At 39.3% G+C, this 25,605-nt stretch overlaps 1 protein-coding gene across 4 annotated transcripts; it reads right to left on the minus strand.

The window, feature by feature from the left end:
- Positions 1-3,914: 3,914 nt before the first annotated feature.
- LOC128688030 (zinc finger protein 271) lies at positions 3,915-20,850 on the minus strand. 4 transcript variants are annotated; one of them, XM_070101347.1, is made up of 3 exons: positions 20,717-20,850; positions 9,713-9,849; positions 3,915-8,496 (listed from the first exon to the last, which is right to left on the minus strand). In XM_070101347.1, the coding sequence occupies exon 3, from the start codon at positions 7,974-7,976 to the stop codon at positions 6,705-6,707; it is 1,272 nt and encodes a 423-aa protein (XP_069957448.1). In that variant the 5' UTR covers positions 7,977-8,496; positions 9,713-9,849; positions 20,717-20,850; the 3' UTR covers positions 3,915-6,704. The 4 variants fall into 4 exon arrangements, with proteins under 4 accessions (XP_069957448.1, XP_069957447.1, XP_069957446.1 ...); XM_070101346.1 differs by having other exon boundaries at positions 3,915-8,555; XM_070101345.1 differs by having other exon boundaries at positions 3,915-9,849.
- Positions 20,851-25,605: the final 4,755 nt, after the last annotated feature.

Below are 25,605 nucleotides of genomic sequence, written 5' to 3' on the forward strand. Positions count from 1 at the left end.
GATATTACTCCATCAAGCAGGATATTACTCTATCAAGCAGGATATTACTCCATCAAGCAGGATATTACTCTATCAAGCAGGATATTACTCTATCAAGCAGGATATTACTCTATCAAGCAGGATATTACTCCATCAAGCAGGATATTACTCCATCAAGCAGGATATTACTCTATCAAGCAGGATATTACTCCATCAAGCAGGATATTACTCTATCAAGCAGGATATTACTCCATCAAGAAGGATATTACTCCAAGGGGAGACTTAAGTCAGGTTACAATTCCTTCAGCAAAAGGTAACTAAAAGGGGCCTGGGAGGAGGAGGGGGATCATGAAATGATGACTCCATGATGGTGGCACTTCTTTCTTATTATTAAGGAAAAAAGAAAGAAGGAATGAAAAAAAAAATTAGAGGGACAGTGGAGGGACAGTTACTAGAAGGCATGAAAGGGTCGTAAGTTCCCTCTCTCATCCAAGAGGACCTTGATACTGCACCATGGAACCCGTGCCATACCCTACTCTTCACGCCAATAAACCAGCACTCCGGGATAGTAACCTTACATCTACTGAACCACCTCGGCGGACAAAAGAGAGGGCAGTCGGATACCCACCACATAGCAAACCTCCTTCAGCTGCCACCTCCCAGAACTAACAGGCAGCCTCTGGAGATACACCCATCAACTGCAGGACACCATGCCCTACCTCCTGGAAATCCGGGAAGGAAGCAGGGTACTTCCAGTTATGTCCAGATTCCAAGGCAAAGTACACCACTCCCAAGGAACCCCATGAGAGAGATGAACCCTGGCACACTTCCCCCTACCTAGAAACTATAATGCCAGAGGGGAGAACCCCAGAGGCTACAAATAGGATGGGGAAAAGAGAGGGATGGGAAGCGGGATAGGAAAGGAAAAAAAAGGGGGGGATGGGATAGGGAAGGGGGAACTGGGGGGTAATTAGGTTCAGTCTGAGGAAGAAGACCAAAAGTTCCAGTTCCTCAGACCAAGAGCCTCTTTACCACGACAAGGAGCCCCCTTTCAAGAGGCTCGAATTGTTCAGTTTGTTCTCAAGAACAGCATCAATGGCATCAGTTCCAAGAGATGCTTCAACAGGATACCATTTGTGGGGACAATAATTGATGCACTTGGTAGTATGGATTTCACTGCATTGATTATATGCTCATTGGCTGAGATGATTTTGCACCTGAATATGATCTACTAGAAGGGACTCCTGTGTGCCTGCTACTGTGCCATCATCCAGGAACTAGATAGTTCACTGGACAGTCTGACAGCAGTTTCCCTAGCCATTTAGAAGAAAAGAAATGGGAATGAGAGGATCCCTTTGCTGGACACCCTCCAATGATGTGATTTCATGCTCTCCAAACAGGAACATTGATACCTTGTTGTATCCAGCTGAAATAAAAGGAAAATGTTGCAAGTGTATGGTGTAGGAGGTAGGTTACTGAAAGCAGTGAAGAGTTTTTACGAGGATAGTGAGGCTCAAGTTAGAGTATGTAGGAAAGAGGGAAATTTTTTCCCAGTAAAAGTAGGCCTTAGACAAGGATGTGTGATGTCACCGTGGTTGTTTAATATATTTATAGATGGGGTTGTAAGAGAAGTAAATGCGAGGGTCTTGGCAAGAGGCGTGGAGTTAAAAGATAAAGAATCACACACAAAGTGGGAGTTGTCACAGCTGCTCTTTGCTGATGACACTGTGCTCTTGGGAGATTCTGAAGAGAAGTTGCAGAGATTGGTGGATGAATTTGGTAGGGTGTGCAAAAGAAGAAAATTAAAGGTGAATACAGGAAAGAGTAAGGTTATGAGGATAACAAAAAGATTAGGTGATGAAAGATTGAATATCAGATTGGAGGGAGAGAGTATGGAGGAGGTGAACGTATTCAGATATTTGGGAGTGGACGTGTCAGCGGATGGGTCTATGAAAGATGAGGTGAATCATAGAATTGATGAGGGAAAAAGAGTGAGTGGTGCACTTAGGAGTCTGTGGAGACAAAGAACTTTGTCCTTGGAGGCAAAGAGGGGAATGTATGAGAGTATAGTTTTACCAACGCTCTTATATGGGTGTGAAGCGTGGGTGATGAATGTTGCAGCGAGGAGAAGGCTGGAGGCAGTGGAGATGTCATGTCTGAGGGCAATGTGTGGTGTGAATATAATGCAGAGAATTCGTAGTTTGGAAGTTAGGAGGAGGTGCGGGATTACCAAAACTGTTGTCCAGAGGGCTGAGGAAGGGTTGTTGAGGTGGTTCGGACATGTAGAGAGAATGGAGCGAAACAGAATGACTTCAAGAGTGTATCAGTCTGTAGTGGAAGGAAGGCGGGGTAGGGGTCGGCCTAGGAAGGGTTGGAGGGAGGGGGTAAAGGAGGTTTTGTGTGCGAGGGGCTTGGACTTCCAGCAGGCATGCGTGAGCGTGTTTGATAGGAGTGAATGGAGACAAATGGTTTTTAATACTTGACGTGCTGTTGGAGTGTGAGCAAAGTAACATTTATGAAGGGATTCAGGGAAACCGGCAGGCCGGACTTGAGTCCTGGAGATGGGAAGTACAGTGCCTGCACTCTGAAGGAGGGGTGTTAATGTTGCAGTTTAAAAACTGTAGTGTAAAGCACCCTTCTGGCAAGACAGTGATGGAGTGAATGATGGTGAAAGTTTTTCTTTTTCGGGCCACCCTGCCTTGGTGGGAATCGGCCGGTGTGATAATAAAAAAAAAAAAAAAAACAACTGTTAATGTCCCATCTCTTTGTAGGAGATTAAATGTATCCTTGAAGTGCACTTTTACTACTGGACTGTCCTCAGGCAGGTTGTTGATGGACTCTTGCCACACAAACCACAGCTGCTTCACTACCTTGAGGAACCCTAAAACCAAACTCATTTGATGGAAGCATTATGGTAGCCTCTGTGCAAATACTTTGGCCAGCAGCTTTCAAAACATGGCAGTGAAGTGCTGACCATAAAATAAGTATGCATCAACAAACATATGTGTACAGCAGAACATCAGTACTTGAACAGCTCTGCACTCGAACAATTCGGTATTTGAACGCTTCGTTCAGTAAGCAAATCGCTCGGTAGTCGACCGTTTGCTCAGCATTTGACCAAACAAACACAACCTGCCAGAACTTCGCTGTAAGCTATTTCGTGTTACCTCCAATTTTTTGGCGTTTTTTATATATTATTTCTTTAAATAAGTCACCATGAGGCCTAAGAGGCTTAGTGACAACAGCCAACCAGAAAGAAAATTGGTTGGGAAAAATTTGTTCAGTACTTGGACAGCTCAGCACTCGAACAGCCTTCTGGAATCAATGAAGTTTGAGTGCCGAGGTTCCACTATACTATTTATACTTGAATTTCACTAACATTGTTGATTTAAAATGCACCTTTTATCTGAGCATTTGAAGCTATGAACTGAGGGTTTACAAGGTTATCCTGGCCATTCCAGGAAGCTAGAGGAATAGCTTCAGTAACTTGGGATTAGGCTGAAAAGAAATTCAATTAAGTCACCAGCAAGCAAAACATGAGTAATGAGCAAAATTGCATTTTCTAAACACAAATGTTCATCAGTCTTTAAAAATGAGACCAGTTTGATCAAAAATGTATAGCTGGTTACCAAGAAATTGTTGCAAATATGAGTTTGCAATCTTCTCAGAAGTGACACTTGGTGAGTTATCATTTTTCTTCTCAGTGCCTCATGGTACATGAACAAGTTAATTTTTCCTGATCTGGTCCTCATCACAATCATTCAAAATTCAAAGCCAATCAGATCATTCTCGAATTATAGTGAAATAAAAAGCAGAAGGAAAAAAAAGGCTCAGACAAGCACTTAAAGGTCCACCTTCAGGATACCTAATTCAAAAGATATTGTATGTGATCTAGCTACTTGGGTTAACTGGGGTAAATATTTAAAGCCCTTGGATTTAGGTCCATTTTTAAATGTTTATTATTAGGTTTCTAAAAATGCAATTAAAGCTTGTTATATAGGTGTTTGGAAACCTGTATATTGCTTTATCTTTTATGGGATCAAAGTAATTGAATGCAAATTCAGTAAATATATATTAATTAGCCATATCTCTTGTATTTACAGCTTTTACATTGCATCTATACTCTGTAACTGCTCTTTCACTGCCTCTTTTGGAGCTAAAGTTTTGTATCCACATACACTAAAGAAAATACCAAGAAAAATCTGAAGCTATGGAATACAGCTACAGATATACAATTGGATAAAACTGAGAAAAAGACAAAATAAAATCCCTTCATTAACCCTTTCACTGTCTCCCATGTAGATCTATGTTATCAATGCCAGTGTCGCTACCCTATATTTATGGCAGAAGCACAGTTCCCTCAAATATAGTGGGAAATTTTGGCGTAACATATGAGAATCGGTCTACAGGGTACAGTATAAACAAAAATCCTGTCCTATGCAGTATATGATGGGAAAAGCAAACCACTGACCTTATGTTTGGTTTAAATTAGAAAGTTTGAGGTGTTTTCTAAGGCAGTTTTTATGCCTTTACTTGCCATTTTTAATATGAATTGATAGAATGCAAAACATATTGAGAAACAGATGATTTTGGTCAGGTTCAGGTTTGGAAGTAGCTTGAAACAGGGCTCAAAGTAGTGGAAATATTTTATTTTTGGCAATTTTCCTAAGGAACGGTAGGGCCACATAACACTCTCCTTCCTCCTGTCTGTTTTATGGGTTTTTGCTAGTCTCCTTTAATTACTGGGATGCTTTAAACAATGACCAATTATTGTTGGTTGTAATTTATCTGAGAAATATTGGAAAATTTTGATTTTTTGTGTGATGATGGATTCAAAATGGAAGGTATTACAGCCTCTCCTCACTTAGTGATATACTTGTTTACCGACAACTCGGACTTACGACAGGCTCTCTGGCCAGTATGCATACTTAAATAATGAACATTAGAGCTGATTTTCTCTATTCTGTTTATTACAATATACAGTACACTACTGTGTAAACATTTAAAAATATACTAAAAATGTTATGAATGGTGCAAAGGCGACATTAAAAAAAATATCAAATATGGTTGGCACAAACCCACTACCATTATAGTATGCTCCTTGCTTAGCGATGTATTCATTTACCAATGTGGTCTTAGGAACGTAATTCCATCAAGTGAGGAGAGACTGTATATAGAAGAGGCCTGTAGATGTAATTAACCAGTTAACTGTCCAAACCTAGATCGACGTTTGCTCATGTAGTACTCCGAACATAGATCTACGTTTTTTACATGCTTTCTAATGGATAAAATCAAGGATGGAACGCTACGAGCAAAAACGTAATCTATGTTTGGACAGTTAATGGGTTAATGAACAAAGGATGGGAGATTTACAGGCTGGAATGCATACAGTGTTTATTTTGGATTCTGTTTTTAAATTGGAATTTGTTGAATTTTGTATAAAATTGGCCAAATTAACAAATTCTTTGCAATTTATAAGTTCTGATAGTTGAATGGGAAGTTTATTGTGCTCAATCAATAGACTGGAAGGCATACTAGCAAAATAGCTGGGAAGCTGGTCAAATTGAACAATGGAATCGATTTAAAATAGAATACAACTGGGCAAAATTGCCAATGTGAAAACTGCATCAAGACTGATAACTTTGTGCCTGCATAATTCCATATGTTTTCCATCAATTTTTTTTTTAATTTTTGGTGTCATTACCTCCAGAAAAAGATTCTATACCATATCAGAAGAAAAATTTATATATTTTTTAAAAAATGCGACACTTTCAGCACTTAATTTTGTGGGTCACAACAGTGAAAGTGTTAAGAAGAAAATTTTCAATAAACACATCTATTCCAATATTATGTAGAAAGTTTTATAAACATAAACTTTTGAAAAATAAAGTAAATATATAATATACATTACTAGTTTAATAATAGCATAATAAGACTACGCACTAAACCTAGAAGGGTCCTGCAACATTACTATTTTAAAGCTAATTAAGGTAAATAAAATATTCTTTTGTAATATGAGTTGACTAAAAACACACACAAAAAAAGTCCATTAACCACAGACCCAAAACACTTTTATACCTTAAGCCATTAACATAAATCTCCTGATATATAGCAAATGCAATGAAGTGCAAAGTAGTGAAGTTGTTAGATTTACACGGTACTTTGGACCTATAATGTTACTCAGTGTAATGAAGTGAAACACTATTTACTGCTATAAAAATTTTTTAGAGGGATTAGTATTATAAACAAAATGAATTCATAACTTTATAAAATAGAAGGCAAAATTTACATTTCAAGGTGAGATCAGTTACAAGCAAAGAGTAATAACTTGCAAGTGCAAAGAGCATTTTACAATAACGAAACTTAAAATGAGTGATCATACTTATGCCTCTGGTGAATATTAGTGACTGACTCATCAAAGAAGTGATCCCAGAAGCCATCAAATGAAACTGTTGCTGGTTTTCACTCCCAACAAACTTATTTGTGAAAATTTGAATGAGCTGATGGCATTCACAGAATAATTTGAAACAAATAAAACCTACTTCACTAAAATAGAACTTCATGTTAAAATAGATCAGTGGGAAGGAAGTCAGTGGATGCTGCTGCTTCACTTGATTATGTATATCAAGTGAGGCATTCGCCACATCACACACTGATTCACTAGAGCCTGAGACTTAACAATACTAGATAAGGCCTATGTGAAATCTCTCTCAGGTACTGACATGTTATAAGGTCTCCTCTTCAGCATCATCTCCTAACTGCTTATTAGATGCTTTCCTAAAATTTCTTAGATACTCTGAACACTGGGAACTCTCATTTGTTGTATTAGATATTTTTCTGAAGTTTCTTAGATGCTCTAAGGACTGGTATTCTATATATTCTGTATGAGCATCCATGTGTTTTTCTAGAGATTTTTTATACAGAAATTCTTTCTGACATACTGAACACTGATAAGGTTTCTTAGCTGTATGGAGTTGCATGTGTTTTATTAGAAGGGATTTTTCTTGAAAGTCTTGTTGACACTCTGAGCAGTGATAAGGTTTCTTCAATATATGACCTCTCATATGTTTTACTAAACTTATACTGTCAGCAAAGCACTTTACACATTCAGAGCATTTGTACGGTTTCTCTTCCGTATGAACTTTCATATGATTTAGCAGAACCTGCTGATCTGAGAATTCTTTTGGACATTCTGAACACAAGTATGCTGTATCTCCTGTATGAACTCTCAAATGTCTTACCAAATCTGTTTTATCCGAATAAACTTTTAAACAATATGAGCATGGGTATGGTTTCTCTCCTGTGTGAACTCTCATATGTATAACTAAATGAGATTTTTGAGCAAAGTCTTTCAAACACACTGAACACTGATATGGTCTCTCTCCTGTATGAATTCTCATGTGTAGTATTCGAGCTGAACTTTGTTTAAAACTTTTAAAGCATACCGAACATTGATAAGGCTTCTCCCCAGTATGAACTCTCATGTGATTGACTAAAGCAGCTTTAAGTTTAAAATCTTTTGGACACAATGAGCACTGAAATGGCTTTTCTCCTGTATGAACTCTCATATGCTGTATGAGAGATGATTTATATGTAAAGTCTTTTGAACATACTGAGCATTGCAATGTTTTCTCTCCTACATGCATCCTCATGTGTTGTATCAGACCTGCACTGTCTGGAAAATTCTTTAGGCACTCTAAACACTGGAACGGTTTCTCACCCGTGTGAACCTTCTCGTGGTTCACCAAACCCTCTTTCCGTTTAAAATCTTTCAAACACATTGAACACTGAAATGGTTTCTCTCCTGTATGAATTCTCATATGATTCACCAAATGGGAGCTCTGTGAAAAGTCCTTATGACATATTGAACACTGGAATGGTTTATCTCCCGTATGGACTCTTAGATGCCTTGTTAGGCATGATTTTTTAGTAAATTCTTTTGAACAGACTGAACATTGATAAGGTTTATTTCCTCCACTAGCACTCATGTTTTGCATGCTTTGATATTATACAAACCCTTCCAGTTACGCTAATCTTTTTTTTAACTCTGAATTTATTATTTTTATAAGTCAAGATATGGAACTTTGATATAGTGTTGTTTCCTTAACTCATAAATAAGTTAGTATTATATTTAAAGTTCTTTTGTATACGAAAGCTAATACAATTTTGATATATTAAGTCACTTAGGTAATGAGTATAAATATGATTTGTGTGTAAACTTGTTTCACTGGAGAAGTATTTAATATAAGATCATAAATAAAAGCACTTACATAACAGTAAGGATAATTTTCATATAAACTATAAGGCAATAAAAACACTGGTAATTTTATCTATGACTAGTCTTGTGTGTTTCAAGATAATCTTCCAAAATAAAGTTCACTATTTACCACAATAAATTGTAGTGAGAAGGCAGTCTCAAAAGTGTCTTTCATATGAATACTTATGTAAAGTACAGCAATGAAAGATCCTTCTTGAAAGTGTTGGGGCCACTGTACACCGGAATGCTGCCCGGGAGACCTACAAAGATTTCCTTAACTTTACACAACATCAACTCGGACACGTGCACTAAGACATACCTGTGCGAATAATTAGGATAAAAATTTTAAATAATTTTTCTTTAAATAAATCTAGTTATACTCTATTTGATAAATAAAATATTCAAAGACATCAGTGTCACAAAACAGTGTTCTGATTTGCATAAACTTTTTATAAAACTATATAGTCATAAATATATTTCAATTATTTTTTATAAACTTAAATTATGTTAAACGCTAAAGTGTTTTTTTGTCATAAAGCTACATAGCTGCAAGTCAGTCCTGTCAAAAATATTTAACTATTAGCATTGGTATTATACATTCAATTATACGAAATAATAATTGACTACATGTACTCTCTTTTCAAAGTCAAAATACCAATTTATTAAGCAACAAATTTACCCAGTATATAATCTCCTTTGTAATTTTCTGAAGACAAACAATGACAGGACATAATGATAGATTAAAACTGTATTAGTCATTCAAGATTAGTTGTAAAAAATTATAAAACACACTCTAAAATAATGCTGGTAAAAAAATAGAAAAAATTTACAGCGTAAATCATAAGCAAGTCAGACTTAAATATATATACATGTACTTTATATATTGTTGACAAGATAATATATAGTGAATGTGGCTAATATGTGCACTTGGGAACCCATCTCAAGTTAATCCTCAAGGTGCTAAAATGATTATAAATAGTACATCTGATAAGAATAAGTTGATTCATCAGACTAAAAATGGGATGGAAGGAAAGTGCAAAACTATAATGGTGTGAATTATTATTATAATCAAAAAGAAGTGCTAAGCCACAAGGGCTATACAGCACTGCATAATGGTGTGAAGTAGCAATATAAGACAGATGATATAAAATGATTCTCTATTTCATGCATAACATAAAACTGATTATAGTGCTATATATACGTATATATATATATCTATAAATATATACATACAGATTATAGACTTCTGGGAATTCAGCACAAAGAATTCACTTCAATTCTTCTTGTGTATAATATTCCAAACGTGAACAATTTTCAAAAATATTAAATATTTACCACTTTCAACATTTCATCATTAAATCAATATGGAATATATTACACATGATAAAACTTAAGAGGTAAACTTTAGTTTCCAAACTGTAAAATACAAGATAGAGTGAATGATGGTGAAAGTTTTTCTTTTTCGGGCCACCCTACCTTGGTGGGAACCATCCGATGTGTTAATAAAAAAAATATATATATATACTGTATATGCAGTGTCTCTTCCCTCTGCAGGACCTTTATTATCTTTGAGAGTTGCTACTGCAAGTTAAATCCTTCTTGGAAGGGAGTATCTGAAAAAAAGAAGAATAAACAAAGGTTGTTGGACAAATTTGGATGGATAAGTACAATAATCAAATTAAAAGTAAACACTGGAAATAGCAAGGTGATGAGGATAACAAAAAGTTTAGGTAATAAAAGACTGAATATCAGACTGGAGGGAGGAAGTATGGAGGAAGTGAATGTGTTCAGATATTTGGGAGTGGACTAGTCAGTATAAGGGTCTATAAAGGACGAGGTGAATCATAGAAATGACAAGGGGGAAAAAGGCGAGTGGGGTACTGGAAAATCTGTGGAGACAATGTTTTCCATGAAACCAAAAAGGGGAATGTATGAAAGTAGTATAGTGGTACCAACACTTATATGTGTGTGAAGCATGGGTAGTGAATGCTGCAACATGGAGAAGGCAAGAGGCAGTGGAGATGTCATATCTGAAGGCAAGGTGTGGTGTGAATATTATGCAGAGAATGCACAGCTTGGATATTAGGAGGTGCGGGGCTGTTACAAGTATTATCCAGAAGGCTGAAGAGAGGATGCTGAAGTGGATTTTACATTTAGAAAGGATGGAACAAAATAGGATGACTTGGAAGGCATATAAATCAGAAGTGGAAAGTAAGCAGGGTAGGGGTCATCCCAGAAAAGGTTCAAGGGAGAGGGTAAAAGAGGTTATATGTGCAGAAGGCTTAGATTTCCAGTGTCTGTGAGCGTGCCAAGAGTCATGGCAAATAGTTTTGAGGACTTGACGAGTTGTTGGAATGTGAGCCAGGTGACATTTCATGAAGGAAATCAGGGAAACCAGGATATTTACTGTTTAGAGGGACATCTAACCTGTCATATTTGTGTGCCTCTGGCTAGACAGTGACACTGTAAATGATGGTGAAAGTGTTTTAGGTCACCCTGCCTCTAAGAGAGATGGCCAGCGTGTTAAAATAAATAAATAAATATATGCAATAAGATCACAGTAAACAAGTGATATCAGAATATGCAAAACAACCACTGTGAAATAATAGTGAAATTCCAAGTGCTTTCATGACTTTTCACAAAAGCACTTGGAATTTCACTATTCTTTCACGTGGTTGTTTTGCATATATTATATATGTATATATACAGTAGACCCTCAACCAACGATATTAACCCTTTGTCGTGTTTGGCCGAAAAAATTCGGTATTGATTACGTGTTTTTGGCGCGTGTCATACTTCACGCCCCGCGCGGCCAGCTTCCCGTTCTTTAGTTCCAACCAATCACAAGCCTTCCCTGAGTCTCTTCAGCTAAGTACAGTTCGCTTCTGCCGCCTTCCCATTGGTTGAGAGATCAAAATATAAACACTGGCGGCTTGGCTTCGAACACACACGCATTTTTCCCTCCACCATTACTAATCTACTCTTGGATTATACATTCTACAATGTCGGTAAGTACTGATTGTTGTGTTTAGTGCTTACATGAATAGTTTAGGCATATTTTGATATATACCTAAAGTCCGTGTGAAGCATAATATGAGTGTAGCATGCAATGGAAAAAAGTGCAAGCATTTTAGTCCGAATTATTTCGGTATTGCCCGAGTTTCCGGGAATGTCCAATTATAGTCAAATAAATATTTATACAAAATTTTCAATTGCATATATGAACTCTGTAGTGGTCTGGATTTATACAGGAGGTTTCTATTGTCCTTCCAGTTCCATGAGAGGCTGTTTTATGGGGAGCAGTCGACCAGCAGGTCGAGGTATATCTGCGTTTCTGAAGACAGTGACTCGGAACCAGAGGTAGACGAACCAGAATTGCTGGATAGTGGTGATGAATACTTGCCACCGCATGCACAGGATGCAGAGATGTCAAGTGATGATGAGGAGGAGGAAGAAAGGAAACAAAGGCCAGCCAAAAAGCAGAAAGTAATGAGGAAAAAGAAAAATTTTAGGATTGAGGAATACCCGGATGAGGAAGAGATCCATGAGAATATTGCTCTTCAAGTTTCATCTCAGTGGACCGTAGATGACATTGAAAATGATCCTTTGCCGGCATATGAACATGAAAAGCCTCTTGCAATTAGGTCTCCATATGAGTATTTTCGTATGTTCGTTACTCCAGCCATGATAGATAACATAGCATATCAAACAAATTTGTATACAAGGCAACAAGACGTAAATAATACTTTTTCAACAGATTCTGAAGAGATCATGAGGTTCATAGGTATTTTGTTGTTCATGGGTATTGCTCCACTACCATCCCTCGAAGACTATTGGAAAGCTGCTTTTAGGAGCCCACAGGTTGCAGATAGCATGGCGTCTAACAGGTTTAGGTACCTTAGAAGTCATATTCATTTCAATAACACAAAAAAGGATAATGACAGATTCTACAAAGTAAGGCCTCTTTACACTGAACTAACTAATGCTTGCTTGAAAATTCCAGCTACACCCAAGCAATCTATTGATGAAGTCATGGTTGGTTTCAAGGGTAAAACTGCTGGAAACCTAAGGCAGTACATCAAAACAAAACCAGATAAGTGGGGTTTCAAACTTTTTTGTCGTGCAAGTCAAGATGGAATCATACATGATATACTCATGTATCAAGGCACAACAACTTTTGACACACATCCCATACAGCTGCCACAGGAAGAATCTAAACTTCCAATAAGTACAAAGATTGTTCTGGTACTTGCACAAACTATGAACAAGACAAACACATCAGCAATCTATGCTGACAATTTCTTTTCAAGTATGCCTTTGGTCAAGCTACTAAGAGATAAGTATAACTGCAGATACACTGGAACAGTACGTGACAATAGATGTGGTAAGCCACATCTGGTGCCTATCAAACAAATGGAAAAAAACAGTGTGGTCAGGGGCAATTTTTGCTTCAACAACAATGATGGTGTCCTTGTTGTACGATGGAAGGACACCAAAGTTGTGACTTTAGTGACAACTGATATTGGGGTCGAGCCCATGAGTCTTGTTGAGAGATATAACAAGGGTACAAAGAGGAAAGAGAAAATATCGTGCCCTGCAGTCATCAAGAACTATAATGCAAACATGGGAGGTATTGACAAAAGCAACATGTTGGTGCATCTCTACAAAACACCAATGAAATCAAAACGTTGGTACATGCGGCTATTTGCCTATATTATTGATCTTGCTGTTGTGAATGCATGGCTGCTTTATTGCCGTGATTCTCGAGCAATAAAGCAAAAGTGTATGCAACTGAAGTATTTCAGGAATTCTATCTCTGAAATTGCAAGGTCTAAAGGACAAAACCTTAGAGGGAGCAGCCTAAGAACAACTCCAAGACCTTCACCAACTAATTCACCATGTACTTCCAATGGTGTTGGCATAGTGAAACCTGGGAGGGGAACACGTACAGAAATGCCTGATGACAGTGTTAGGAAAGACATTACTCTAATGCACTTCCCAATGGCAGGGCAAAGGCCGTTTACTTGCAAGTATTGCAGCACCTCGAAAAAAACGGTAACATCGTCATTCGTCTGTAGTGTATGCAAAGTAAATCTGTGCATAAAGACTGATAGAAATTGTTTCACAGACTTCCATCTTGCCAATTAGCAATATAGAATCATTGGTCTTCCAAATGAATCTCAGGAATATAGGGATTGAAACTTGCATCACTTTGCAATTTGGCATTGTTGATATTTGCTTCCTTGTTTTATTTTTGTAACAATTAAAAAATGTTTTGATACAAGTTCCATTTATGTTTTTTATATTGTCTGTTTGTATATTAAATTTAAAAAATTGTTTTGGTGTGTTTTATTAACAATTGCAAGTTTGCAACATAAAATTTTTTAATCACTTTGTCGGGGGCGGCCTAATATTTTCGGTCTTCGGAGATTGGCAATTGCTCGAAAACTAACCATCAGAAATCAATTTATATGGGATCAGTGACCTTGTATTGAGTTACTCTATCCACCATAGGGAGTTCAGTTCGAATTTCAAATTTTCGGACCCCTTGCGCGATGAAGGGTTAATCCGTTCCGGAAAGCTTATCGTTAGACGAAATTATTTTCCCCATAAGAACTAATGGAAATCCAATTAATCCGTTCCAGGTAGCCAAAAGTATTAAATTTTTTTTTTTTTCATGAAACATACATTTCCCTTAGCTGAGTTATTTGGTTCTAGCTGAGCCAATACTTTTATGCCAAAGTGAGCCGTTAGCCGATTTTGGCTTTAGCCAAAGCCGCTGTTACTCGAGGATCCACTGTACAGTGGAACCTCTACTTATGAGTTTAATCTGTTCCATGACCTTACTCGCATCTGGATTTGCTCATTTGCAGAGTCAATTTTCCTCATTTAAATTAACTGAAATGGAACTAATTCGTTCCAGTGGAACTCCAGGCATGAGAAAATACTTCAATAATTTCCCTAATATCAACTCTATGGCTTATTTATCTATCACAATTTATGTAATATGACATAATGAACAATATTAATAACATAGAAACATGATATATACACTAGAATGAATAAAATACATGTCACTAGGTATGTGGCTAGTGGTGGTGACAGCAGTCATTGTTGTTGGGGTTTATAGGGCCACCACAGTGGCCATTCCTGATCCTGAGTACATGTGTAGAGAACCTAGGATAACCCAAAAAAGTTAGATGGAGTGACTTATAAGTGCTACACTTAATTGCTACACTCTTAATGCCACACTTTGCCACTGCTGCTTCATGTTGTCTGCCACTGCTGCTTCATGATGTTTGCCACTGCTGCTTCATGTCTGCTGCTACTGCTGCTGTTTCATGTTGTCTGCCACTGCTGCTTCACGTTGTCTGCCACTGCTACTTCACGTTGTCTGCCACTGCTGCTTCATGTTGTCTGCCACTGCTACCTCATTTGAACTTTGGCAAAAATCGAACATTTCTGCTACTTTGAGCTCAATTTCAAGGCACTTTTCATTGTGAAACCAATCAAAATCATCTCAATTTCTGTAATATGTCTTCCATTCTATAAACTGAGACCAGGAAAACTAGAATACAACCATAAATAGCATACGAAAATACACTGAAAACTCGCTGTTTTAAACCAAAAACACGGTCGGAGTTTTTTTTCTCATTAAACACTGTGTGCTGCAGGATTTTTTTATACTGTGCACACTGACCACATAGACCCATTCTTTCATATGTAGGCCTACCAGCTTTCTCTCACTAGATTTGAAGGCGCTAGAGTTTATGCGTACTAGTATGGCACCAACTCTGGTGTGCAAGCCGTACTAGTACGGCACCAACCCTGAAAGGGTTAAGCGTTGTTCGTACAAGCTCAGTGAAACTATCCTGTGGTGTTTTTTAAATATTTTCATCGAGAGTTAGTAATCACAGCTAAATAAAAAAAATAGTAGTGATCCAAACAAGCCTAAATGGAAAACAGTGAGAACAATTAAAGTGAAAAAAGAACTCATTGCCAAATGGAAAAGTGGTACAAGTGTCAGACATGGCCAGTCAATATGGTATGGCAAAACCCACCATATTGCACATATTGAAAAATAAAGAGGCGATAAAAGGGGCTCATGTGGCAAAAGTAGTGAAAATTTTTGCTGTGGAAAGGTCACAAATAACTGAAGAAATGAACTCTGCCTGAAAGAAATTGTGGCCAGATGGTGTGCCAGTCAGATATTTTGAAGGCTTTGAGGCAGACCCTGTAGTGAAGGATATTGTTTCTCAGGGATGTAGAGGAGTTGGTGGAGGCTCACAAGAATGAGCTCACCACAGAAGAACTTCAAGACCTGCACAAGAAGCAGCAGCAAGAAGTGGTTGAGGAAATTTCTTCTTCAGAGGAGGGAAGCAGTAAGGGCAACATTTCCACTGTAAAAATTAAGGAACTGCATTACCATTGGGCTCAAACACAGAACCTGGTGGAAAAATGGCATCTTAACATTACTAGAAATATAAACACACATGCAGTATAATGTGATCCTTTATTGACAACGTTTCGCCCACACAGTGGACTTTATCAAGTCACAAACAGATCTGTCAAAAACAGATCTTGTTTGTGACTTGATAAAGCCCACTGTGTGGGCAAAACGTTGTCAATAAAGGATCACATTATATTGCATACGTGTTTATATTTCCATTGTGTCGGTATTTTATACCATTTATTTCCGTCTTAACATTACTGCTGTGAATAGGAGCATCAACCTGTTCAATGACAATGTTGCTGACCTCTTTAGAAAAATTTTGAAAAGTCATCAAAAGCATACATTGGACAGCCTCGTTAGCAAAAAAAAAAAAAAAATCAAATGCTAGTGAATCTTCATCCAAGTGCTACTGCACAGAGACAGAAAAGAGAAAAAACACCAGACGGGCAATTACTTGATGTTTTTATGGAAGGTGACACCCTTTCCAAACAATAACATCTCTCCATCTTCCTCTTAGGCCATCAGCACTCCTTAGTAAAGTGCATTTAAATTTTCATTTATTTCTTGTATTTATTGTTTTTATAGTTTTCATCTATGATTTTTTAATCAATATTTTCACTTAAAATGTTTTATAATTAGTAATTTTTTGGGGTCTGGAACAGATTAATCCAATTTACATCATTTCTTATGGGAAAAATTGATTCAACATTCATAGAACTCACTACATAAACACTCTCCTGGAACAGGTTGAGTTTGAATATCAAGGTACCACTGTATCTAGGAAAGCTCTGGTTTAGCAACAGCTGTGCATGAACTGTATCACTGTAGGCAACAAGAGCATTTCACCCCTCCATGGAAGATGTGTTCATTTAATATCACATACCTGCAAGTCCCTCCCAAGAACCTCATTGCTAGTAATCCCTTCCTTAAATCACTTGTTAGAGCAACTGCTCAAGAAGAAATTTCTCACCTAGCTGGTAGTAATAAGTTATCACAAGTTATATACACTGATGGATCTAAACAGGAGTCTTCTGGCAGGGCTGCATCTGCTCTTGTTGCCACCTCCCTAGTTAAGAACGATAATAAATTTGTTGAGTTAAGCATAAGAATTAACAACTGGGAGTCTACACTGCAAACTGAATTGTTTGCAATCCTAATGGCGCTAAAGCTAACCTATGACACTGAGCTTGACTCTATCATCATTACTGATTCTATGTCATCATTGAAGGCTCTTGACTCATATAATGACTCCAACAACATGCTCATTGGAGAAGCCAGGTATAGATACTCAAAAATTAAGAACAAAGGAATTAATGTACAATTGCTATGGATCCCATCACACACTGGATTACTCCTTCATGATAAAGTTGATATGTTAGCCAAGAAGAGTACCCAGAAGGAGAATGTAGAATATAACTTTGGTATAACTGTGTCTAGCATTAGGAATAATATTTGGAGAGAAGTAAATAATGAAAATGATTGTTATAGGAATGAAGTTAGAAGCCTGAGTAGATCTATAACCCACTATGATAACATGAACGTAGATAAATATGTTTATGGAGCAACGTGCAATGTGAACAGACTGATTGATGTTGTAGTGGCCAGGCTTAGGCTTGGTTACAAGTACTTCTGGCAGTTTGGGAGACACACAGATGATGATCAAACTAAATGCAAATTATGTGATCAGGCATATGGTCACTGTCTTGAACACTATGTGCTTAATTGTCCACTTATTGAGGAACACAGAGACAGACAGTATAATAACCTATGTGATATGTCAAGATATCTTATCAATGAAAATAAGATACAAGATATACTAAGCAAATTTCCTAAATTTGCTTGTAACAGATAAGTGAACTATAGATATGTAGATATAAATCCATATGTATTCCTGTTAACCCTTTGGGGCCTAGTTCCTAGGCATTTTGTGTATCCATATGCTCTTGTGCTACCGTCCACAGGATGGATATGGGGTGCACAATAAACTAGCCACTTCGGTGGCAAAATCTAAAAAAATCTAAATCTGTAGAGGAGTCGAACAAATTCCAAGGTAGTCATTAAAGCAACAAGTTTGGTCAGCTGTAACCCTTTGACTGTTTTAGTCGTATATATACATCTTACGAGCCAGTGCTTTTGATGTATTTATACTCCAAAATTCTAGCGGCTTCAAATCAAGCAGGAGAAACCTGGTAGGCCCACATGTGAGAGAATGGGTCTGTGTGGTCAGCATGAGCAGTATAAAAATCCTGCAGCACGCAGTTCATAATGTAAAAAAAAAAAACTCCGACCATGTTTTTGGATTAAAATGCCGGCTCTGATGTGTATTTTCATATAGTATTTATGGTTGTATTCTCGTTTTCTTGATCTCATTTGATAGAATGGAAGACATATTACAGTTTCACAAAAAAAAGAACCTTGAAATTGAGCTCAAAGTAGCAGAAATGTTCGATTTTTGCCGATGTTCAAGAGTAAACAAATGTCCGATAAGTGTCCAACTAGCCATTCTAATACGCAGTCATGAATGGGTTGACATTATTTATACAATTATTACAATAATGCAGGAGTCTGCATAACAGAAAATCTTCTATTTTTTGTGAATAAAGATTCAAAATAGAAAGCAAGAGTAATATAAGAGGGGCCTGGAGACGTGACTGATGAACAGAGCAAATGTTATTTTAGTGCCAGGAATGTCTGCATTGCTCATTCTGGACCCTATTTTGAAATTGGCATCTCTTTTTAATTTACATGAAATTGGCCAAACTGCCAATTTCTGAACACTTTTTTTGGGTAGTTGAAATCAGTAAATAAGCAATTTCTTGTACTCAATCAATAAAACAAATGGATTTCAAGAGAAATAAATTAGCTTGGTCGACTGGAACAATGGAATTGGCTGAAAATAGGGCTCAAAGTGGGCAAAATCGCCAATGAGCAAATATCGCTGAGATCGCTAACTTCGTGAGAGCATAATTCTGTAAGTTTTCAATCAAATTTCATACTTTTGGTGTCATTACCATAGGGAAAAGATTTTCTATCATTTCATAATAAAAAATTTTTTTTTTTAAATTCTTCGACACTGAGAGCAAGTTTGTGAGCAGAGGTCTCGACAGTCAAAGGGTTAAATACAAGTTGAATATGTACGAGTAGATAAGTAACATTATTTAGGCACAGGTAATAAGTACAATTATCATTATATGTAAATTCACTAGGATAACCCAAGGTGAGTTGGCCTGCCTTGCATGGCCATATATGTAAGCCCTGTTGGATTTTATATTTCATATGAGGCTGCCCTTTATATTTCATGCCATGCCACTAGGCTGGTGCTGCCAACTGTCAGCAGACATAGGCCTACCTTCAGTTTACCCCACAATACCCTATGTTGTTCTCAATTACCTAGCAGTGCTGTGTTGTTTTCTGTCCTTATATTGTGGCTGAGTTGACAGCTGCTTCAGCTCACACACTAGGGGTTGCTAAGCATGAAAGTAAATGCTGGGCATGTTTCTTACACCTGCTGCCCCTCTTCACCTAGCAGTAAGTAGGTATCTGGGAGTTTGATGACTGGTATGGATTGCATCCCAAGGGTTCGGTGACTGGAGTGGGTCACATCCTCGGGGCATTAGGCGACTTGTATGTGTTGCATCCTGGGGGGTGTTAGGTGACTGCTGTGGGTTATGTCCTGGGATGTTAGGTGACTGCTGTGGGTTATATCCTGGGGTGTTAGGTGACTGCTGTGGGTTATATCCTGGGGTGTTAGGTGACTGCTGTGGGTTATATCTTGGGGTGTTAGGTGACTGCTGTGGGTTATATCCTGGGGTGTTAGGTGACTGCTGTGGGTTATATCCTGGGGTGTTAGGTGACTGCTGTGGGTTAAAAGTGACTGTGTACTCAAGTATATGTGGTTGCAGGGATTGAGTCACAGCTCCTGGCACAGGGATTCCATCCTGGGGAACAACCATTAAAGGTAAATGACCCCAGTAGAACTAAGAGAGAGTCCTCGAAGACATCCCCATCCCCACACAGCCTACAGCACTTTCCCTGTCCTCACACAGCCTACAGCACTTTCCCTGTCCTCACACAGCCTACAGCACTTTCCCTGTCCTCACACAGCCTACAGCACTTTCCCTGTCCTCACACAGCCTACAGCACTTTCCCTGTCCTCACACAGCCTACAGCACTTTCCCTGTCCTCACACAGCCTACAGCACTTTCCTAATTCCCACACAGCCTACCCAAGACTACAGCACTTTCCATCCCCACACACACAGCCTACCCAAGCCTATAACACTTTGTCTCCACACAGCCTACCTGAGCCTAAAACACTTTCCTATCCCACACAACACTTTCCTATCCCATACAACACTTTCCTATCCCACACAACACTTTCCTATCCCACACAACTTTCCTATCCCACCCAACACTTTCCTATCCCACACAACACTTTCCTATCCCACACAACACTTTCCTATCCCACACAACTTTCCTATCCCACCCAACACTTTCCTATCCCACACAACACTTTCCTATCCCACACAACACTTTCCTATCCCACACAACTTTCCTATCCCACACAACACTTTCCTATCCCATACAACACTTTCCTATCCCACACAACACTTTCCTATCCCACACAACTTTCCTATCCCACACAACACTTTCCTATCCCACACAACACTTTCCTATCCCACACAACTTTCCTATCCCACCCAACACTTTCCTATCCCACACAACACTTTCCTATCCCACACAACACTTTCCTATCCCACACAACTTTCCTATCCCACCCAACACTTTCCTATCCCACACAACACTTTCCTATCCCACACAACACTTTCCTATCCCACACAACACTTTCCTATCCCACACAACACTTTCCTATCCCACACAACACTTTCCTATCCCACACAACTTTCCTATCCCACACAACACTTCCTCAACACACAACACTTTCCCCTCCCCCAAAACGCACTATTTCTTCTCTACTGAGACTCACACAAGGTAGATCTGAGGTAATATAAGTGCCAGTGCACTTACCTTGCCTTAAGTGCAGTGCAGGAAGGTTAAATAAAGTGAAATAAGTGTTAAAATAAGGTAGATATGGAGGGTGAGGACGCGCACCTCAGCTGGTCGATCACAACAACACTCTCCATAATTATTATTAACCTGCCTTTATTATTCTTTATTATTTTACTGGTTTTTCTGGCTTTATTGACGGGGAATTATAGTATTTTTGTCTTTAATTATTGTTCTTGCAAGTATGTTGTGCAAGTCGTGTGGGTTTATAATTATTATATTTTTTTATTATTACTATCATTATTTTATTGTTATGATACTACTAATAATAAAATTATTATGATTATTATTTTATTATAATAATAAAATTATTATTATTATTATTATTATTATTATTATTATTATTGTTGTTATTATTATTATTATTATTATTATTATTATTATTATTATTATTATAGGTGAAACATCGTTAAAAGTATCTTCAAAAATCAACGAACTATGTAATATACGAAGTACATTGTACTGTATTTTCCTCAAGTAAGGTATTAACTTACTTAACTTACAATGTTTAAGTATTGATTTACATGCTTGACACACTACGTATCTGTGTTATGTTTTGACTACCTCCACTGGATGTGTTTGGGCTGCATAATAAACATGTATCATCAATAACTGCAATTGAAACAGCCTGGTTGATCAGACCCTCATCCACCATGAAGCCTGGTCACGGGCCGGGCCGCGGGGGGCGTTGGCCCCCGGAACTTTCTCCAGGTGGTGTAATCTATGTAGGTGTATTTGTGTATACCTAAGTAAACTTACTTAAGTACAGTCTAACTAGCAAGTTTATTCAAGTATACACGAATACAGTTCCATAGATAACACTACCTGGAGAGAGTTCCGGGGGGTCATCGCCCCCTCGGCCCGGTCCGTGACCAGGCCTCATGGTGGGTCAGGGCATGATCAACCAGGCTGTTACTGTTGGCCGCACATAAAACTACGTACGAACCACAGCCCGATTGGTCATGTACTGACTTTAGGTGCTTGTCCAGTGCCAGCTTGAAGACAGCCAGGGGTCTATTGGTAATCCCCCTTATGTATGCTGGGAAGCAGTTGAAGAGTCTTGGGCCCCTGACATTTTTTGTGTTCTCTCTTATCGTGCTAGTGACACCCCTGCTTTTCATTGGGGGGATGGTGCATCGTTTGCCGAGTCTTTTGCTTTCTTAGGGAGTGATTTTCGTGTGTAAGTTTGGTACTAATCCCTCTAGGATTTTCCAAGGGTATATAATTATGTATCTCTCCCGCCTGCGTTCTGGAAATATGAACACTTAAGCAGTATGATGTGAGCCTTTATTGACAACGTTTCGCCCTCTCAGTGGGCTTTATCAAGTCACAAACATCTTCCTGGGTGAAACGTACAAGTATGTTCCACCCAGTTAAATCTGTTTGTGACTTGATAAAGCCCACTGTGTGAGAGAAACGTTGTCAATAAAGGCTGATAAATTGGCTAAGCTGTATGCTTTCAAAGAGGGAGTAGATTACAATCTTGGCTTGTCAGGTAGTAGTTTGAGAACAATAATACGAAAAGAACTTCAACTGAATTTTATGGACTTAAGGCTCAGGGAGATTGACACCAGTGAGTCCATCTATCATCATTCTATCATGCAGGAGGAGCCACATGTCTATGGTGCATCCAACAAAATAAGCAGACTCTTGGATGTCACTACCGCCCGGCTCCGGCTGGGTTACAAGTATCTTTGGCAGGTTAAATCACCACCACCAGATGTAGACCAAACGAAATGTAAACTTTGCCAGATGGATTATTGTCACACCCTGCGTCATTATGTACTGGAGTGTGATAAAATTAATGAATTTAGAAACAACTCACTCAGAAGTGTTCAAGAAATGGCTAAGTATTTTATCCACAGTGGTATATTACAGACCATTCTGGAGAAATACCCTGACTTTGCTAGCTGTAAATAAAGCATTACCACATGTGTGCATGTGTGTGTGTGTGTGTGTGTGTGTGTGTGTGTGTGTGTGTGTGTGTGTGTGTGTGTGTGTGTGTGTGTGTGTGCACTCACCTAGTTGAGATTGCAGGGGTCGAGTCCAAGCTCCTGTGTGTGTGTACTCACCTATTTGTACTCACCTATTTGTGGTTGCAGGGGTCGAGTCCTAGCTCCTGGCCCCGCCTCTTCACCGGTTGCTACTAGGCCCTCTCTCTCCCCGCTCCATGAGCTTTATCAAACCTCGTCTTAAAACTGTGTATGGTTCCTGCCTCCACTACGTCATTTTCTAGGCTATTCCACTGCCTTACAACTCTATGACTGAAGAAATACTTCCTACTATCTCTCTGACTCATTTGTGTCTTCAACTTCCAATTGTGGCCTCTTGTTTCTGTGTCCCCTCCCTGGAACATCCTGTCTTTGTCCACCTTGTCTATTCCACGCAGTATTTTATATGTCGTTGTCATGTCTCCCCTGACCCTCCTGTCCTCCAGTGTGGTCAGGCCGATTTCCCTTAATCTTTCTTCATAGGACATTCCCCTTAGCTCTGGAACTAACCTTGTCGCAAACCTTTGTACTTTCTCTAGTTTCCTGACGTGCTTTATCAAGTGCGGGTTCCAAACAGGTGCTGCATACTCCAGTATGGGCCTGACATACACGGTGTACAGTGTCTTGAATGATTCCTTACTAAGGTATCGGAATGCTGTTCTCAGGTTTGCCAGGCGCCCATATGCTGCAGCAGTTATCTGATTGATGTGTGCTTCCGGAGACATGCTCGGTGTTATACTCACCCCAAGATCTTTCTCCTTGAGTGAGGTTTGCAGTCTTTGGCCACCTAGCCTATACTCTGTCTGTGGTCTTCTGTGCCCCTCCCCCATCTTCATGACTTTGCATTTGGCAGGATTAAATTCGAGAAGCCATTTGCTGGACCAGGTGTCCAGTCTGTCCAGGTCTCTTTGAAGTCCTGCCTGGTCCTCATCAGATTTAATTCTCCTCATTAACTTCACATCATCTGCAAACAGGGACACTTCTGAGTCTAACCCTTCCGTCATGTCGTTCACATATACCAAAAATAGCACTGGTCCTAGGACCGACCCCTGTGGGACCCCACTCGTCACAGGTGCCCACTGTGATACATCATTACGTACCATGAATCGTTGTTGCCTCCCTGTCGGGTATTCTCTGATCCATTGCAGTGCCCTTCCTGTTATATGCGCCTGATGCTCTAGCATCTGCACTAATCTCTTGTGAGGAACTGTGTCAAAGGCCTTCTTGCAGTCCAAGAAGATGCAATCAACCCACCCCTCTCTCTCTTGTCTTACTTCTGTTATTTTATCATAAAACTCCAGAAGGTTTGTGACACAGGATTTGCCTTCCGTGAATCCGTGCTGGTTGGCATTTATACTCCTGTTCCGTTCCAGGTGCTCTACCACTCTCCTCCTGATAATCTTCTCCATAATTTTGCATACTATACACGTCAATGACACAGGTCTATAGTTTAGTGTCTCTTTTCTGTCTCCTTTTTTAAAAATGGGAACTACATTTGCCGTCTTCCATACCTCAGGTAGTTGCCCAGTTTCCAGGGATGTGTTGAAGATTGTGGTAAGTGGCACGCACAATATATCTGCTTCCTCTCTAAGGACCCACGGGGAGATGTTGTCTGGTCCCATTGGCTTTGAGGTATCGATGTCCCTTAGCAGTTTCTTCACCTCCTCCTCATCTGTATGTATGTCGTCCAACACTTGTTGGTGTATTCCTTGCTGGTGTCCCCATCTGGTCTGTCCCCCCAGAGTCCTTCCTGTCTCTACTGTAAATACTTCCTTAAATCTCGTGTTGAGCTCCTCACATACCTCTTGATCGTTTCTTGTGAGTTCTCCACCTTCCTTCCTCAGCCTTATCACCTGGTCCTTGACTGTTGTCTTCCTCCTAATGTGGCTATACAGCAGTTTCGGGTCAGATTTGACTTTCGATGCTATGTCGTTTTCATACTGTCGCTGGGCCTCCCTCCTTATCTGTGCATACTCGTTTACCTGGAGTTTACCTGGAGAGAGTTCCGGGAGTCAACGCCCCCGCGGCCCGGTCTGAGACCAGGCCTCCTGGTGGATCAGAGCCTGATCAACCAGGCTGTTGCTGCTGGCTGCACGCAAACCAACATACGAGCCACAGCCCGGCTGATCCGGAACTGACTTTAGGTGCTTGCCCAGTGCCAGCTTGAAGACTGCCAGGGGTCTGTTGGTAATCCCCCTTATGTGTGCTGGGAGGCAGTTGAACAGTCTCGGGCCCCTGACACTTATTGTATGGTCTCTTAACGTGCTAGTGACACCCCTGCTTTTCATTGGGGGGATGGTGCATCGTCTGCCAAGTCTTTTGCTTTCGTAGTGAGTGATTTTCGTGTGCAAGTTCGGTACTAGTCCCTCTAGGATTTTCCAGGTGTATATAATCATGTATCTCTCCCTCCTGCGTTCCAGGGAATACAGGTTTAGGAACCTCAAGCGCTCCCAATAATTGAGGTGTTTTATCTCCGTTATGCGCGCCGTGAAAGTTCTCTGTACATTTTCTAGGTCGGCAATTTCACCTGCCTTGAAAGGTGCTGTTAGTGTGCAGCAATATTCCAGCCTAGATAGAACAAGTGACCTGAAGAGTGTCATCATGGGCTTGGCCTCCCTAGTTTTGAAGGTTCTCATTATCCATCCTGTCATTTTTCTAGCAGATGCGATTGATACAATGTTATGGTCCTTGAAGGTGAGATCCTCCGACATGATCACTCCCAGGTCTTTGACGTTGGTGTTTCGCTCTATTTTGTGGCCAGAATTTGTTTTGTACTCTGATGAAGATTTAATTTCCTCATGTTTACCATATCTGAGTAATTGAAATTTCTCATCGTTGAACTTCATATTGTTTTCTGCA

Source organism: Cherax quadricarinatus, chromosome 76 (genome assembly GCF_038502225.1).
Source record: "Cherax quadricarinatus isolate ZL_2023a chromosome 76, ASM3850222v1, whole genome shotgun sequence".
NCBI classification, from domain to species: Eukaryota; Metazoa; Arthropoda; class Malacostraca; order Decapoda; family Parastacidae; genus Cherax; species Cherax quadricarinatus.

What these genes read in the sequence shown, in the direction of transcription:
- LOC128688030 (XM_070101347.1), bottom strand. Translation starts at nt 7,976, where the DNA reads ATGCAAAACATGAGTGCTAGTGGAGGAAATAAACCTTATCAATGTTCA.